At 39.9% G+C, this 15,178-nt stretch overlaps 1 protein-coding gene across 1 annotated transcript in view; it reads right to left on the reverse strand.

Moving 5' to 3' along the window:
- Positions 1-15,178, reverse strand: part of TNIP3 (TNFAIP3 interacting protein 3) — a 44,359-nt gene that overhangs the window by 13,974 nt on the left and 15,207 nt on the right. Inside the window, exons 6-9 of the mRNA XM_014478703.2 lie at positions 13,555-13,674; positions 10,311-10,436; positions 1,354-1,404; positions 377-475 (exon numbers count right to left, since the gene is read on the reverse strand). Coding sequence (XP_014334189.2) covers positions 377-475; positions 1,354-1,404; positions 10,311-10,436; positions 13,555-13,674 — 396 coding nt within the window. The remainder of the gene's footprint in view (positions 1-376; positions 476-1,353; positions 1,405-10,310; positions 10,437-13,554; positions 13,675-15,178) is intronic.

Raw genomic sequence — 15,178 nt, forward strand, 5'->3', positions numbered from 1 at the left:
GAAAATAATATGTGCCAGTATCCCAGAGACAGACATCATTTCTACCAAAAGAGAGTATTAGTCGGAGAAGGCAATGGCACCCCACTCCAGTGCTTTTGCCTGGAAAGTCCCATGGACGGAGGAGCCTGGTGGGCTGCAGTCCATGGGGTCGCGAAGAGTTGGACATGACTGAGCGACTTCACTTTCACTTTCATGCATTGGAGAAGGAAATGGCAACCCATGCCAGTGTTCTTGCCTGGAGAATCCCAGGGACGGGGGAGCCTGGTGGGCTGCCGTCTATGGGGTTGCACAGAGTCGGACACGACTGAAGCGACTTAGCAGCAACTTAGCAGCAGAGACATAGAACTTGATGGTTGGAATGGAGGCTTTTACTTACTGGGTGCTTCTGTAGGTTCTGCACAGCCCCAGGGTCCATCAGTAGGTATGGATCCCTCAGGTGGAAATTCCAGCCGCAGTTACAGGTTGGGAAACACATCTGAGGAGAAGAATGCTGTTAGTTCACCGAAAGCAGGTGCAACTGGGGAGTCACACTGACCCTTGCTTTATACAACCCCAAGGTTCGGTTGAAATCTTAAGGTTTAGCCTAAATCTGGCATAATCTAAATTCAAGATAGGAGGTCTGTCAATGCAGATACTGAGACAGATGAAGCCATAGGCCAAATTTTATTCAAAGTGAAACTATAGTTGGTTTTCCATGTTGAAGATACTAAAAATACCTGAAAATGTATATAGAGTTAACTTTATGTTTCTGAGTTATCTTCACAGAGTCCTCACTTAAGAAGAACCAATCTTTAAGTCATAAAACAAATTTTCTTAAATTGCAGCCAGAGACTCCAATATAACTAATGTCCAGAGAGGAAATGAGGAATTAAGAGAAATAATATTCATTCCTAAGTCTACTAGAGAACCAATGGAATGGAATGCTCTAATGCCCAAGAAGATATTCTTTCTCAAAGAAGGCAGAAGACATCTTTGATGTTGTTTTCAACTGTTTTGTAAGCAACTGTATGAACTATCAAGGAAATATATTTCTCAGGTATTTGTAGTCTATGAAGAAATTTCTACCTGCATGAACACACACTAAGACGTGTGCTCCTGTTGAAACCTATTCTGTAAAGCACGTGCTTTTCTTGAGTGCTGGGGTTGAGAGGCCTTGGTACCTAAGTATTATCTCTCCACTGACATTTTAATTGATAATGAAAAGCATGAGTTGTCCTAGGCCCTCTGTAGCAGAACTTGAATTTGCCTTTAATTGGGACCACAAGAAACTGCTGCATTTGGGAATAAATGTGAGTAAAACTCAGAGTCGGCACTTCTAACATGACAAGAAGTTGTGAGTAAGGATCAACATACCTGTTTTAATTGCCTCTCTAGTTTTTCTTTCTCCATCTGACAGGCTTTTATCTGTGGACAAGACAAAAGCATTTGTGTATCAGAAACAGCAACTCCTGGCCCAGTTGGCAGGGATCTGCTCAGAAATCCAAGGGGTGAAGCCCTAACAATAATGCCAATAAAAATAGTTGAGTTTTGGATTTTCCAGGCATAAATTGGTTCTATTGTGAAATTTTCAAATGAAGTTTGCAAAGTTGGGTATTTTAAAATTGTTATTCCAAATTATTGTGACCACTGCAATTCTGTTTTAGGTTGATGTATTTGGATCTAGGTGTGAATGTAGATATAGACATAGATATGGGTATATAAATAGCTTCTACTGCTTATTGAATGTAATTGTACAGTCAATTGTATAGTCAAAAGTTTCCACAATAAATTTTAGAAGTTGCACATGCACTTAATACATGCCAGACACTGATCTAAGTGCTTTATACTTAATAACTCACATTCAAGCCTCCAATACCTCTAAATGGTACTTAAAATTTATATTCCTATTTTGCAGAAGAGGTCACTGAGGTATGAGATGCTGAGTAACTTGTTCAAAGTCACACTGTTATACTTCATCTGGAGGAGTCATCTCCCCTGAGTTCCCCCAACATCTGACACATCTTAGGAAAGCTGGTTTTTCTTGCACTCTTTAGTCATGCTGTTGTCATCCCTGAAGTGAAAGTGAAAGTGTTAGCCACTCAGTTATGTCCAATTCTTTGTGATTTCATGGACTAAAGCCCACCAGGCTCCTCTATCCCTGGAATTTTCCAGGAAAGAATACTGGAATGGGTAGCCATTCCCTTCTTGAGAGGATCTTCCAAACCTAGGGACTGAACCCAGGTCTCCTGCATTGCAGATGGATTCTTCACCATCTGAGCCATATGAATCTTTTCCAAGTCCCACCTATGGAATTATTCTCTCCTTTCAGTTCAGTTCAGTCTCTCAGTCATGTCCGACTCTTTGCAATCCCATGGACTGCAGCATTCCAGGCCTCCCTGTCCATCACCAACTCCTGGAGTTTACTCAAACTCATGTCCGTTGAGTCAGTGATGCCATCCAACCATCTCATCCTCTGTCATCCCCTTTTCCTCCCACCTTCAATCTTTCCCAACATCAGGGTCTTTTCAAATGAGTCAGTTCTTCATATCAGGTGGCCAAAGTATTGGTTTCAGCTTCAACATCAGTCCTTCCAATGAATACCCAGGACTGATCTTTAGGATGGACTGGTTGGATCTCTTTGCAGTCCCAGGGACTCTCAAGAGTCTTCTCCAACACCATAGTACAAAAGCATCTATACGTTGGTGCTCAGCTTTCTTTATAGTCCAACTTTCACATCCATACATGACTACTGGAAAAACCATAGCTTTGACTAGGTGGACTTTGTCGGCAAAGTAACATCTCTGCTTTTTAATATGCTGTCTAGGTTGGTCATAGCTTTTCTTCCAAGGATCAAGCGTCTTTAAATTTCATGGCTGCAGTCACCATCCACAATGATTTTGGATCCCCCCAAAATAAAGTCTGTCACCGTTTCCATTGTTTCCCCATCTGTTTGCCATGAAGTGATGGGACCAGATGCCATGATCTTATTTTTCTGAATGTTGAGTTTAAATCCAAATTTTTCACTCTCCTCTTTCACTTTCATCAAGAGACTCTTTAGTTCTTCTTTGCTTTCTGCCATAAGCGAGGTGTCATCTGCATATCTGAGGATATTGATATTTCTCCCAGCAATCTTCATTCCAGCTTGTGCTTCATCCAGCCCAGTGTTTCTCATGATGTACTCTGCATATCAGTTAAATAAGCAGGGTGACAATATACAGCCTTGATGTACTCCTTTTCCTATTTGGAACCAGTCTGTTGTTCCATGTCCAGGTCTAACTGTTGCTTCTTGATGTGCATACAGATTTCTCAGGAAGCAGGTCAGGTGGCCTGGTATTCCCACGTTTTTCAGAATTTTCCACAGTTTATTGTGATCCACATAGTCAAAGGCTTTGGCATAGTCAATAAAGCAGAAATAGATGTTTTTCTGGAACTCTCTTGCTTTGTCTATGATCCAGTGGATGTTGGCAATTTGATCTCTGGTTCCTCTGCCTTTTCTAAATCCAGCTTGAACATCTGGAAGTTCTTGGTTCATGTACTGTTGAAGCCTGGCTTGGAGAATTTTGAGTATTACTTTGCTAGCGTGTGAGATCTGTGCAGTTGTTTGGTAGTTTGAATTTCTTTGGTATTGCCTTTTTTGGGGATTGGAATGGAAGCTGCCCTTTTCCAGTCCTGTGGCCACTGTTGTGTTTTCCAAATTTGCTGGCATATTGAGTGCAGCGCTTTCACAACATCATCTTTTAGGATTTGAAATAGCTCAACTGGATTCCATCACCTCTGCTAGCTTTGTTCATAGTGATGGTTTCTAAGGCCCACTTGACTTTGCATTCCAGGATGTCTGGCTCTAGGTGAGTGATCACACCATCGTGATTATCTGGGTTGTGAAGATCTTTTTTGTATAGTTCTTCTGTATATTCTTGCCACCTCTTAATATCTTCTGCTTCTGTTAGATCCATAACATTTCTGCCCTTTATTGTCCCCATTTTGCATGAAATGTTCCCTTTGTATCTCTAATTTTCTTGAAGAGATCTCTAGTTTTCCCCATTCTATTGTTTTCCTCTCTTTCTTTGCATTGATCACTGAGGAAGGCTTTCTTCACTCTTGTTTTTCTTTGGAACTCTGCATTCAAATGGGCATATCTTTCCTTTTCTCCTTTGCCTTTCACTTCTCTTTTCTCAGCTATTTGTAAGGCCTCCTCAGACAACCATTTTGCCTTTTTGCATTTCTTTTTCTTGGGGATGGTCTTGATCCCTGGCTCCTGTACAATGTCACGAACCTCCATCCATAGTTCATCAGGCACTCTATCAGATCTAGTCCCTTGATTCTATTTCTCACTTCCACTGTATAATCATAAGGGATTTGATTTAGGTCATACCTGAATGGTCTAGTGGTTTTCCCTACTTTCTTCAAGTCTGAATTTGGCAATAAGGAGTACATGATCTGAACCACAGTCAGCTCCCAGTCTTGTTTTTGCTGACTGTATTGAGCTTCTCCATCTTTAGCTGCAAAGAATATAATCAATCCGATTTCAGTATTGACCATCTGGTGATGTCCATGTGTAGAGTCTTCTCTTGTGTTGTTGGAAGAGGGTGTTTGCTATGACCAGTGTGTTCTCTTGGCAAAACTCTATTAGCCTTTGCCCTGCTTCATTCTCTACTCCAAGGCCAAATTTGCCTGTTACTCCAGGTGTTTCTTGACTTCCTACCTTTGCATTCCAGTCCCCTATAATGAAAAGGACATTTTTTTGGGGGGTATTAATTCTAGAAGGTCTTGTAGGTCATCATAGAACCATTCAACTTCAGCTTCTTCAGCATTACTGGTCAGGGCATAGACTTGGATTACTGTGATATTGAATAATTTGCCTTGGAAATGAACAGAGATCATTCTGTCATTTTTGAGATTGCATCCAAGTACTGCATTTTGGACTCTTTTGTTGACCATGATGGATACTCCATTTCTTCTAAGGGATTCTTGCCCACAGTAGTAGATATAATGGTCATCTGAGTTAAATTTACTCATTCCATTCCATTTTAGTTTGCTGATTTCTAAAATGCTGATGTTCACTCTTGCCATCTCCTGTTTGACCACTTCTAATTTGCCTTAATTCATGGACCTAACATTCCAGGTTCCTATCCAATATTGCTTTCTACAGCGTCGGACTTTACTTCCATCACCAGTCATGTCCACAACTGGGTGTTGTTTTTGCTTTGGCTCCATCCCTTCATTCTTTCTGGAGTTATTTCTCCACTGATCTCCAGTAGCATATTGGGCATCTACCAACCTGGGGAGTTCATCTTTCAGTGTCCTATCTCTTTGCCTTTTCATACTGTTCATGGGGTTCTCAAGGCAAGAATACTGAAGTGGTTTGCCATTCCCTTCTCCAGTGGACCACGTTTTGTCAGCCCTCTCCACCATGACCTGCCCGTTTTGGGTGGCCCTACATGGCATGGCTCATAGTTTCATTGAGTTAGACAAGGCTGTGGTCCATGTGATCAGATTGGTTACTTTTCTGTGATTGTGGTTTTAAGTCTCTCTGCCCTCTGATGGAGAAGGATAAGAGGCTTATGGAAGCTTCCTGATGGGAGAGACTGACTGAGGGGGAACCTGGGTCTTGTTCTGATGGGCAGGGCCATGCTCAGTAAATCTTTAATCCACAGCCCTGCTCATCAACAGAAAACTGAATTAAGGATTCTCTCCTTTGGTCCTCCCATATAGGGTCTCACATTTATTACATGTACTTTTTGTACTCCAGTGTGCACTATGTTCAGTCAATTCTCCTGATTCACAGTAGTTATATTCTATAAAGTAAGCATGAACACTGAAGTAGCAAATACTGAATCACTGCTCCCAGGGAAATGCAGGCTTAGGTTCCTACCAGCCACTGGTCATGCCATTTTTGTTAATCAATCAATACATAATCTTGTTTTATGTGTGTTTCTGTTAAAGATACCTTATTTGGTGTTCAGTCACTCAGTAGTGTCTGACTCTTTGTGACCTCATGGACTGCAGCACACCAGGCTTCCCTGCCCTTCACCATCTCCTGGAGCTTGCTCAAACTCATATCATTGAGTCAGTGATGCCATCCAACCATATCATCCTCTGTCATCCCCTTTTCCTTCTGCCTTCTATCTTTCCCAGCATCAGAGCCCTTTTCCAATGAGCCAACTCTTCACATCAGGTGGCTGAAGTATTGGGGCTTCAGCTTCGGCATCAGTCCTTCCAATGAATATTCAGGGTTGATTTCCTTCAGTATTGACCACTGTCAATACTTGCTGTCCAAGGGATTCTCAAGAGTCTTCCCAGCATCACAGTTCAAAGGCATCAGTTCTTTGGCACTCAGACTTTTTTATTGTCCAGCTCTCACATCTGTACATGACTACTGGAAAAACCATAGCTTTGACTATATGGACCTTTGTAGGCAAAATAATGTCTCTGCTTTTTAATATGCTGTCTAGGTTTGTCATTGCTTTTCTTCCAAGGAGCAAGCGTCTTTGAATTTCATGGCTGCAGTCACCATCCAGAGTGATTTTGGAGGTGAAGAAAATAAAGTCTGTCACTGTTTCCATTGTTTCCCCATCTATTTGCCATGAAGTTTAGTAAGTACTATAGATCCGTAAACAATAGCGCTATATTCATCCCTGAATGAAGCTTATCTGACACATATCTTTTCTCCAGTAGGCAGTTTGCAGCCTTCCTGCCCTTAGGAACACTGGATAGCACTTCAGCACTAGCTTGAGGGCCATTAAAAAATGAGATCCCCAACAAAAAGCTCAAAAATGTGAAAAATGTGGCACTAAATAGACCATGAAAAGAACACTTTTTATAGAACGAGAGCTGAAAGAAGAAGGCAGCGTCACCTTTTGGACTTCCACTGGGAATAAGTGTGTTAGGAGGTCAAGTATTTTGCTGCTCTGTGCAAGTTCACAAATGAATTTAAAGGTGGTCCAAGAATTGATTTTGGGGGTGACAAATATATTTTAGTGAGTAGGTGAATTCACAAAATTGGAACCTGCAAACAACGAGGATAGATTATACAGGTTCCCCTCACTATACTGTGGGCCTTTTCGTAGCGTGGATTATTTTTTAGTTCCTTCAAAGCATATAGCAAAATGTCTTGCAGAAAGAAAGCATCAAAATTAGATATCACGAGGTGCTGAATGTGGCAGGCTAATTATAAAACTAAATGAAACTATTATAAATTCTCCCTTCCAATAAACTATGAAATACCTGTGAGCCATGACTTGGGCTGGATGTTTTTGAATAGATTTTGTTTTTTTCACTTAATCCTGAGAATAACCTTGTAAAGTCATGAGGCAAGTATCATTATATTTTACAGGTGAGTATGGTGGTGGTGAGCGACTTCACTTTCACTTTTCACTTTCAGGCATTGGAGGAGGAAATGGCAATCCACTCCAGTGTTCTTGCCTGGAGAATCCCAGGGACGGCGGGGCCTGGTGGGCTGCCATCTATGGGGTCGTACAGAGTCGAACACGACTGAAGTGACTTAGCAGCAGCAGCAGCAGCATGGTGGTGGTAAAGAACCTGCCTGCGAATGCAGGAGGCTTAAGAGACTCGGGTTTGATCTTTGGGTTGGGAAGATTCCCTGGAGGAAATCGTGGTAACCCACTCTAGTATTCTTGCCTCGAGAAGACATGGACAGAGGAGCCTGGAGGGCTACAGTCCAGAGGGGCACAAAGAATCGGACACAAGTGAAGCGACTTAGCACGCATATGGTGAGAGAAGTTAACCAACTTATTTTAGAGACAGAAGTTTTGGAATTACATGAAACACTTTAGAGATCATCTAATTCAATTTTGTCATTTTACAGATGAAGAAAAGGAAGTACAGGAAAAAGTTCAATATTTACTCAAGGTCCTCACCAACTGTTAAAGCAGGCATGAACATTAGACTTTTTTATCCTTAGATTTCTCCTAAGCATCTTTCACTTTGCCACACTATTTTTACCAGTCATTGCCTTAAATGATAGGAGGCAGTGATAGTGAGGGAGTCAGTTCCTAGGTAGGTTGATAAGGAGTCTAGGGGTTCCCAAGGAGAGAGGGGTCTGGAATTCTCAAGGAGGAAGAAAGGACAAACTTTTTTTCTTTCTCCACATTCCCTAGGATTATATAACAATAATGTATCCTGCCTGAGGACAGTCTCTGGATTAAACCTTCTGGCTAATTCTGTTATCTTAAAATGTAAATTATGGGAGTAGGTCTGATGAGGTCTTTACAACCTCCAGACATTCTTTGGATTATATAACTTCATTGTTAACACTAGCAAGCAGGTACTCTTTCTGCCCCCTTCTGATGCCTATGTCAGAAGCTTTCTCTATCTCCTTTATACTTTAATAAAACTTTATTACACAAAAGCTCTGAGCGATCAAGCCTCATCTCTGGTCCCAGATTGAATTCTTCTCCTCCGGGGGCCAAGAATCCCGGTGTCTTTGTGTGATTCAACAACAACCTTTCAATAGGAGTTGATAGGAGGAATCACCATCCTCAGAGATAGGAGGAATACACTCTGGTATGTAAGCAACTAGGTCAAAACAGATGGATTTGACCTAAAAATTCCTTTGGTCAAGTGGTCCATTTGGACCACAGGTAATATACTACTCAAATAAGTACTCTATTATATAATATAATGCCATAATGGCATTTAATCTGCTGTTAATACATTTAACACAGATTGTTACATCATCTATTACATTTTGTGAATTCTATCATACTTTTACCTCAGTAAATGAGACTTTTGAAGAATAAATGCTTGTACTATCATTATAAAGAAAATTTTGATAGTTTTAACATATTACTAACATCCTCCTTTAGTTCATAAGCACAGTTATACAGCACTGTGATTAAACAACACATTCATTTTGTTGATATCAAACAAAAATTACAGATGACACAGAAGGTTACTGTGGATTATAGTCTATAACACAAATAGATGATTGTGTGTTTCTAGCTGTACTAGAGTTTCTATAATGGGAAGAACATTGCCAATCGAGGTAAATACTTATCATCAATCTGATTTAATGTAGTAGAATGAATAAAATTAAAATATGTCAGGTAGTAAAATGATTTGTGCAGTGACAAGTTCAAAGAAATTAAGACAGTTCTGCATGTAAGACATAAAAATTGAGAGCAATTTTCTAAGAATAATCAGAACATTTCTCACCCACTGTTATAAAAGTAGGTTGCATGAATTACTTTTAGAAAAAGCATTTTATTATGTTTTTACCATTATTTTATTCCTTCCAATTTCTTAGAAAGGAAATGGTTGTTCCAAATAATTTTCCATGTGAAATTAGGGATCTAAAGTTAATCCTTAAAAAAGATGTCAAAGAAGAAACAAAGAATTTAATTCACAATCTATTTTGTATTAGGAAGAAGAGTATGACAAAAAGTTTAAAATCTCCGAGACTAAGAATTTTGAACTTACAGAGCTGTCACAGCATGTCTCACAACAATTTCCTATCTATTGAAACACATTACACAATTTTGCAAATTAAAAATTTAGTGGTTCCTTTTATTATCTTACGGAGAAGGCAATGGCACCCCACTCCAGTACTCTTGCCTGGAGAATCCCATGGATGGAGGAGCCTGGTAGGCTGCAGTCCATGGGGTTGCTAGGAGTTGGACACGACTGAGCGACTTCTCTTTTCTTATCTTAAGCCTAAATTGTGTTAGCTATATTTCCCTCATTAACATCAATATTTACCCATTATGGCAACTTCTTGAGTCTGTGTTTAATAAATTCTATTGCACTTAATTTTAGCATGCTTACAGTTAATATTCTGTTCTAATAAAGTGGCTTATATTATCTGGCTTCCTTGAGAGCGCTCCAGTTACATTAAATCTGGGAACTCACTGAACAAAATTCTTGGTCTCACTAGATATATAAACGACATTCATTATGCATGTTTTTGGAAGATAGGAACATTCCAATGTAGTCCTTCAAAGAAAAATGGTAAGAATTTAGAAACAACTTTAATGTATTGGAGTATTTCGTCTTTGAATTTAAGTGTTATTTAGTTCCAACTCTCATTCTACCAAGATAAATATTATGAGAAAAAAGATCAAAAGAATTGGATTTTGTAAAAGACTTTGGAATCCAATTTCTTGGATAACTCTTTAATATACTTAAGTTCAAAGGAATCGCCAGTCATTTTCATCTCTTTACAAAATTGTTTACAAATGATTTCATCCCAGATGCTAATTTCTCAAAAAAAAAAAAAAAAATGGCCATTAACAGAAGCCGAAATATCTTGATTTTTTAATGAGAAAATAAATATAAAATACATATATGCTGGCAAAGGTTATTTGAACTTATACCTGAGAATTCAGCCTGTTCAACTGGGATTGAGAAGTCTGAATAATTTGCTGTAGCTCCTCTTTTTCTTGCTTAAGTCTTTCTCGGTCTGATCGCTCCTTTTTGAAGTCTTCTTCATATATTTGCACCTAGAAAATATTAACATGCTGTTACTGCTAGCTTCCTTTTCTCTTAAGCCATTTAAATGAGTTCAGAAGAGATGCTGTCTGGGTTTGTCCAATCTGACATGGATGTCCTCTTTTCATGAATATTTCCTTATGGTGGGACTCCATCTTGATACCTGTGACTATAATTTTGTCTTTTAGTTTGTTTAGAATGGCACTTCCTCAACTTTTTTCTCATTGAGCAGTAATTCATAAGTAAATTCATGGATATTTTGAAAAAAATCCTTTCACCAATATTTCTATTGCATATTACGTGACTGTGAGGAAACCTTGACCCCCCCCCCCCCCGACTCCATCAATGTTAAGTGTCACTGTTTTGGAACAAATCATTCATCTCTAAAACAAGGCTTTGACATATAAATATTGCTTGAAGTTCTTCAGTCAGTTTACTGACAATAGCTAAGCGAAGCCACTGAATACTGACATGTCAAAGTTTCTAAACAGAAATTATAAGTTGAGCACAAGTTAAAAATGAAAGGCTCATGTATGTGGGAAAGCAAGGGATGTTTGTTAAAGGACATTCACCAGAGTTGCCCTTTATAAGTAACTGTGGGCACATATCATAAAAAAAGAGGAATATTTTAGTGGAATGCCTCTTGAGAGGTACTCCAAATATTGTAGAAAAGTAATCAAAACAACCCTGCCCCAGAACAGATTTAATTATTGTTTGTTTTAATTGGCATGGTGTTGATTGGTGGCTTGGAGACTAGAATGTGGAGTTGTGAAAACAAATGAAGCTTAAGGAGTGAAGCAAAGGAATTCCTCTAAAACTAGATTTAAATTATAACTTACATGAGAACCTACCAGTTAGATGTTTGTCTATTAACGTTAAACCACATTGCACCATCATCACCAACAGTGCAACAAATTTTAACTAAAGTGTTATCAATTTTATGTTAATAATAATAGAACAAAGAGTAATAGGCAAGAGAGGAAAACATGAAACATTTTATATAGCTCTATATGCAGATATACATATTTAATTTCAAGCCTTTTTTCATCAGAAGCATTGCAAAAGAACTACACGCAGTCAAGCTGACATTTTGTTTTCTGGTGTTGGGTTTTTTTTGTTGAGAGTAGCAGTCTTAGGCACAGATACAGTTTAATCAATGTATAATTAATAAACAATTACCAGAGGCAACTAAAGTGGGAGAAGCCCATTGATTAGACCAGAACACACTTATAGTGATGTCATCACTTAGGTGGCCAATTCAAGCTCAGTTTCTTTGTGAATTTAAATCCTCTAGAGTTTCATGCAGCACTTGGTGGTATAATGATGGTAGGTATCCAGTTAGAAATGTGCACAGTTAAAATATGAACGCAGAAAGCTATCAAAAGGGCCAAAAATGAAGGAGATTAATTCTGGTCTACTCTTGGGGGTTATGAAAAAAGAATACTTGCCACTGTCTCTATCAAATACAAACTAAACCATTGCTGTAAACACTGCACGTAAGAGCAACTCTCCTGCGTGAAATTTACATTATGTGAGAGCAATGAAGATGACTCGAGTGTCTGAACATAAGCAGTCCTTTATTCAGAGGAATCCTGGCTTGTGCCAATGATACTTCAGGGGTTGAGAATCTAGCAGAGTTTTAACACTCTGACTGTACCCTTATTCTCTCCATGGGTTTATTTTTAAGCTGTGTATTTGATCCTGAATGTAATGAAGCAGATTATTCAAATGGAGTTGATAGAAGAAAAAGATCCAGCTTTACGTCAAATGCTCTGGATAGTTTAGATTTATAAATAGGTTACATTCTGTGAAGTAATAAGAGTAACGTGAATAACAATATCACAGTTGCTCAATTTCTCTATGTATTGCATCAAGATTTCCTTGTAATTGGCACTTGCTCAGAGAAAAACAGCCAAAAAGTTACTCCCAGGGACAGCAGAAAATCATACATATCCACTCTTCATTCTATGACATCCTGCCCTGCAACCTGCCATTGTTAATATATCACCAACAATGTGTGCTTTGAGGATTGGAATTCCTGTATTTATCAATATCACCTTGAACTGTTCCAGCCTTTTACCTATATTAGTTCATTTTACCTCTCATAGGAAAAGAGATGTGATATGCTTGAGTGACCCCGTGGCTCAGCCAGTTCCAGCTGCTGCTGCTAAGTCGCTTCAGTTGTGTCTGACTCTGTGCGACCCCATAGACAGCAGCCCACCAGGCTCCCCCGTCCCTGGGATTCTCCAGGCAGGAACACTGGAGTGGGTTGCCATTTCCTTCTTCAATGTAGGAAAGTGAAAAGTGAAAGTGAAGTTGCTCAGTCATGTCCGACCCTCAGCGACCCCATGGACTCCAGTCTACCAGGCTCCTCCGTCCATGGGATTTTCCAGGCGAGAGTACTGGAGTGGGGTGCCATTGCCTCCTCCCCAGTTCCAGCTAGATGAACTGAATCTAGGCTCCGGTAGTTTAGGCAGTGCAATGTGCCATAGCCCTGTGCCCCTGATGCATGCAGGAGCTTATTAGAGCATCCTTGACTCTTGCTGTGTACTTGGCAACAGTGAGTGAAGCAGGGTGGGTGGAAAGGAGGAAGCCATAACTCGTCAGTAAATTCCCAGGCAGTGCCATCCATATGTGGGAGTAGATAAACAGACATGCCTCCTCTGTGATCAGTGCAGAGTATTCCCTTTAAAACTGCCCTCATTGTTCCAAAGCCTGGAAGGTCTGCGGCTATGGAGGAGCACCCCAGCTGCTACCATTTTCTGAAAAGGTCCAGAGTTTGGGTTAATAGTGTCTTCGAAATAAATTGTGTCTGCGTGAAAATCTCTGAAACCAGCACTAATAGAATTTCAGTAAAAGGTTAATTAGCATGCCCTTCTTTTAAGTTGTGTGCTCTTGGGCAAGCCACTCAACCCATCTGAAATTCAATTTTCTCTTTTATAAAGTGTGAGAGTTGGACTAGTTGATCTAAATTTTCCCATAAAGCTTTAAAATTAGGTAATTATAATTAAATACATGCAAAAACCTTTGACACAATGTGAAAAGCAGGATTTCTAGAAATGTCTAAAGCAGCACATGAACAACAGGCCCTAAGTTCTCCTCAAGATTGCTCCACTTTCAACTTCTCACCTGCTGTTTGAGAACTTCCATTTCTGTTCGCATCTCCTCACGGCTGCACTCCATTTCAGACTTCCCCAAACGGTCCTCAGGAGATGAAGAACAATCCACTTTCAAGGCATCCTGCAGAGCCTGTGTTATAAGATAAGCACACTGTTGACCTAAGAGTTGCCACATATGTATTTCTCTGCAATTATTACAATCATTTCAAATGCACTCACAAGGTAGAAGTTCATTTTTAAAGGCCTCACTAAATAACATTATTCTGATTTTCTAGCATATATGCATTTTTTCCAGAATCTCTGTCTTTTCTCCATGATGGTGTTTATGTTATTCAATTCTCATTGTTACCTAAGAAGGTTTTTGATATTACAGACCCTCCCTCCCACCTGACTAATCATGGCTCTGCTTCAGTCAAATATATGCTCCATCAATAAAGCTCAAACTTTAGGAAGTGTCAGAATCACCTGGAGAGGCAGCAAATATGCCCATCTCTGGGCATTGTTCCAAGGATCCTGAATCAGTATATGTGGGGGTTGGAACTGAAAATCTGCATTTTTCAAAAGCTGCAGCTGATGATCTTGGATGACATTCTGAGTAATATATTTCTGCTATATAACCATGTCCCTTACAGGAGAGGTGGGAATCCATGCAGATTCATTACCATTAGATCTGTGGCTGTTCTGCTCTGTACTTGTTCAGCATACCATGCCCTGGCCTAGCTACAGTTACATTTATTCTCCAATAAAACATCCATTAACCCACCACAGGGTAGAGTTGTTGTTTAGTCGCTAAGACGTGTCTGACTCTTTGTGACTCCATGCACTGTAGCCTGCCAAGTTTCTCACCCATGGGATTTCCTGGGCAAGAATACTGGGGTTGGTTGCCATTTGCTTCTCCAGAGGATCTCCCTGAACCAGGGATCAAACCCACGTCTCCTGCACTGGCCAGGTGGATTCTTTACCACTGAGCCACCAGGGAAGCCCACAAGGTGGAGAGAGTGCTCTGCTTTCTTGACATTCAGTACAATTTGGTGTTTTCACCATGGCGTGAGGAAGTGGAAGAAATAAGAGACTCTTAGATTTGCCAACCAGATCATCATCCTTACTCATAAATCCATGGTACTCTTACATATACTACACTTTGTCAGATTATATAAAAGATACTCTCTCTATTCTGAAGACCTTTGCCTTGTGACGAGTTAAATAAAACGGCTGCCAAAAATGGTGACAGAACATATCTCATCTTGTTGTGATATCAAAGCCCACACACAGTACGACTGCTTGCTCCTTATGGAATGAGTCCTCTATACAGATAGGACAAGTTCACTTCCAACGCTACAAGACTGTACTTCCTCTGTATCTCGTTAGTTGCTTCAGTGATGTTCATTTGATGATTCTACTAGTAACTCACTTCCCTGCATTACTATGTAATATGGTTGTAAGGTTAGAAAAGTAAAGTAAGTTTATGGTGTTAAATGTGTATATAATTAAGACTAGAAACTTCCTAATAGGATGTCATCTAGTCTATGGATGCTGTCTGCTGCTGCTGCTGTTAAGTTGCTTCAGTCGTGTCCGACTCTGTGCGACCCCATAGATGGCAGCCCACCAGATTCCCCCCGTCCCTGGGATTCTCC

Source organism: Bos mutus, chromosome 6, assembly GCF_027580195.1.
Source record: "Bos mutus isolate GX-2022 chromosome 6, NWIPB_WYAK_1.1, whole genome shotgun sequence".
Classification (NCBI taxonomy): Eukaryota; Metazoa; Chordata; class Mammalia; order Artiodactyla; family Bovidae; genus Bos; species Bos mutus.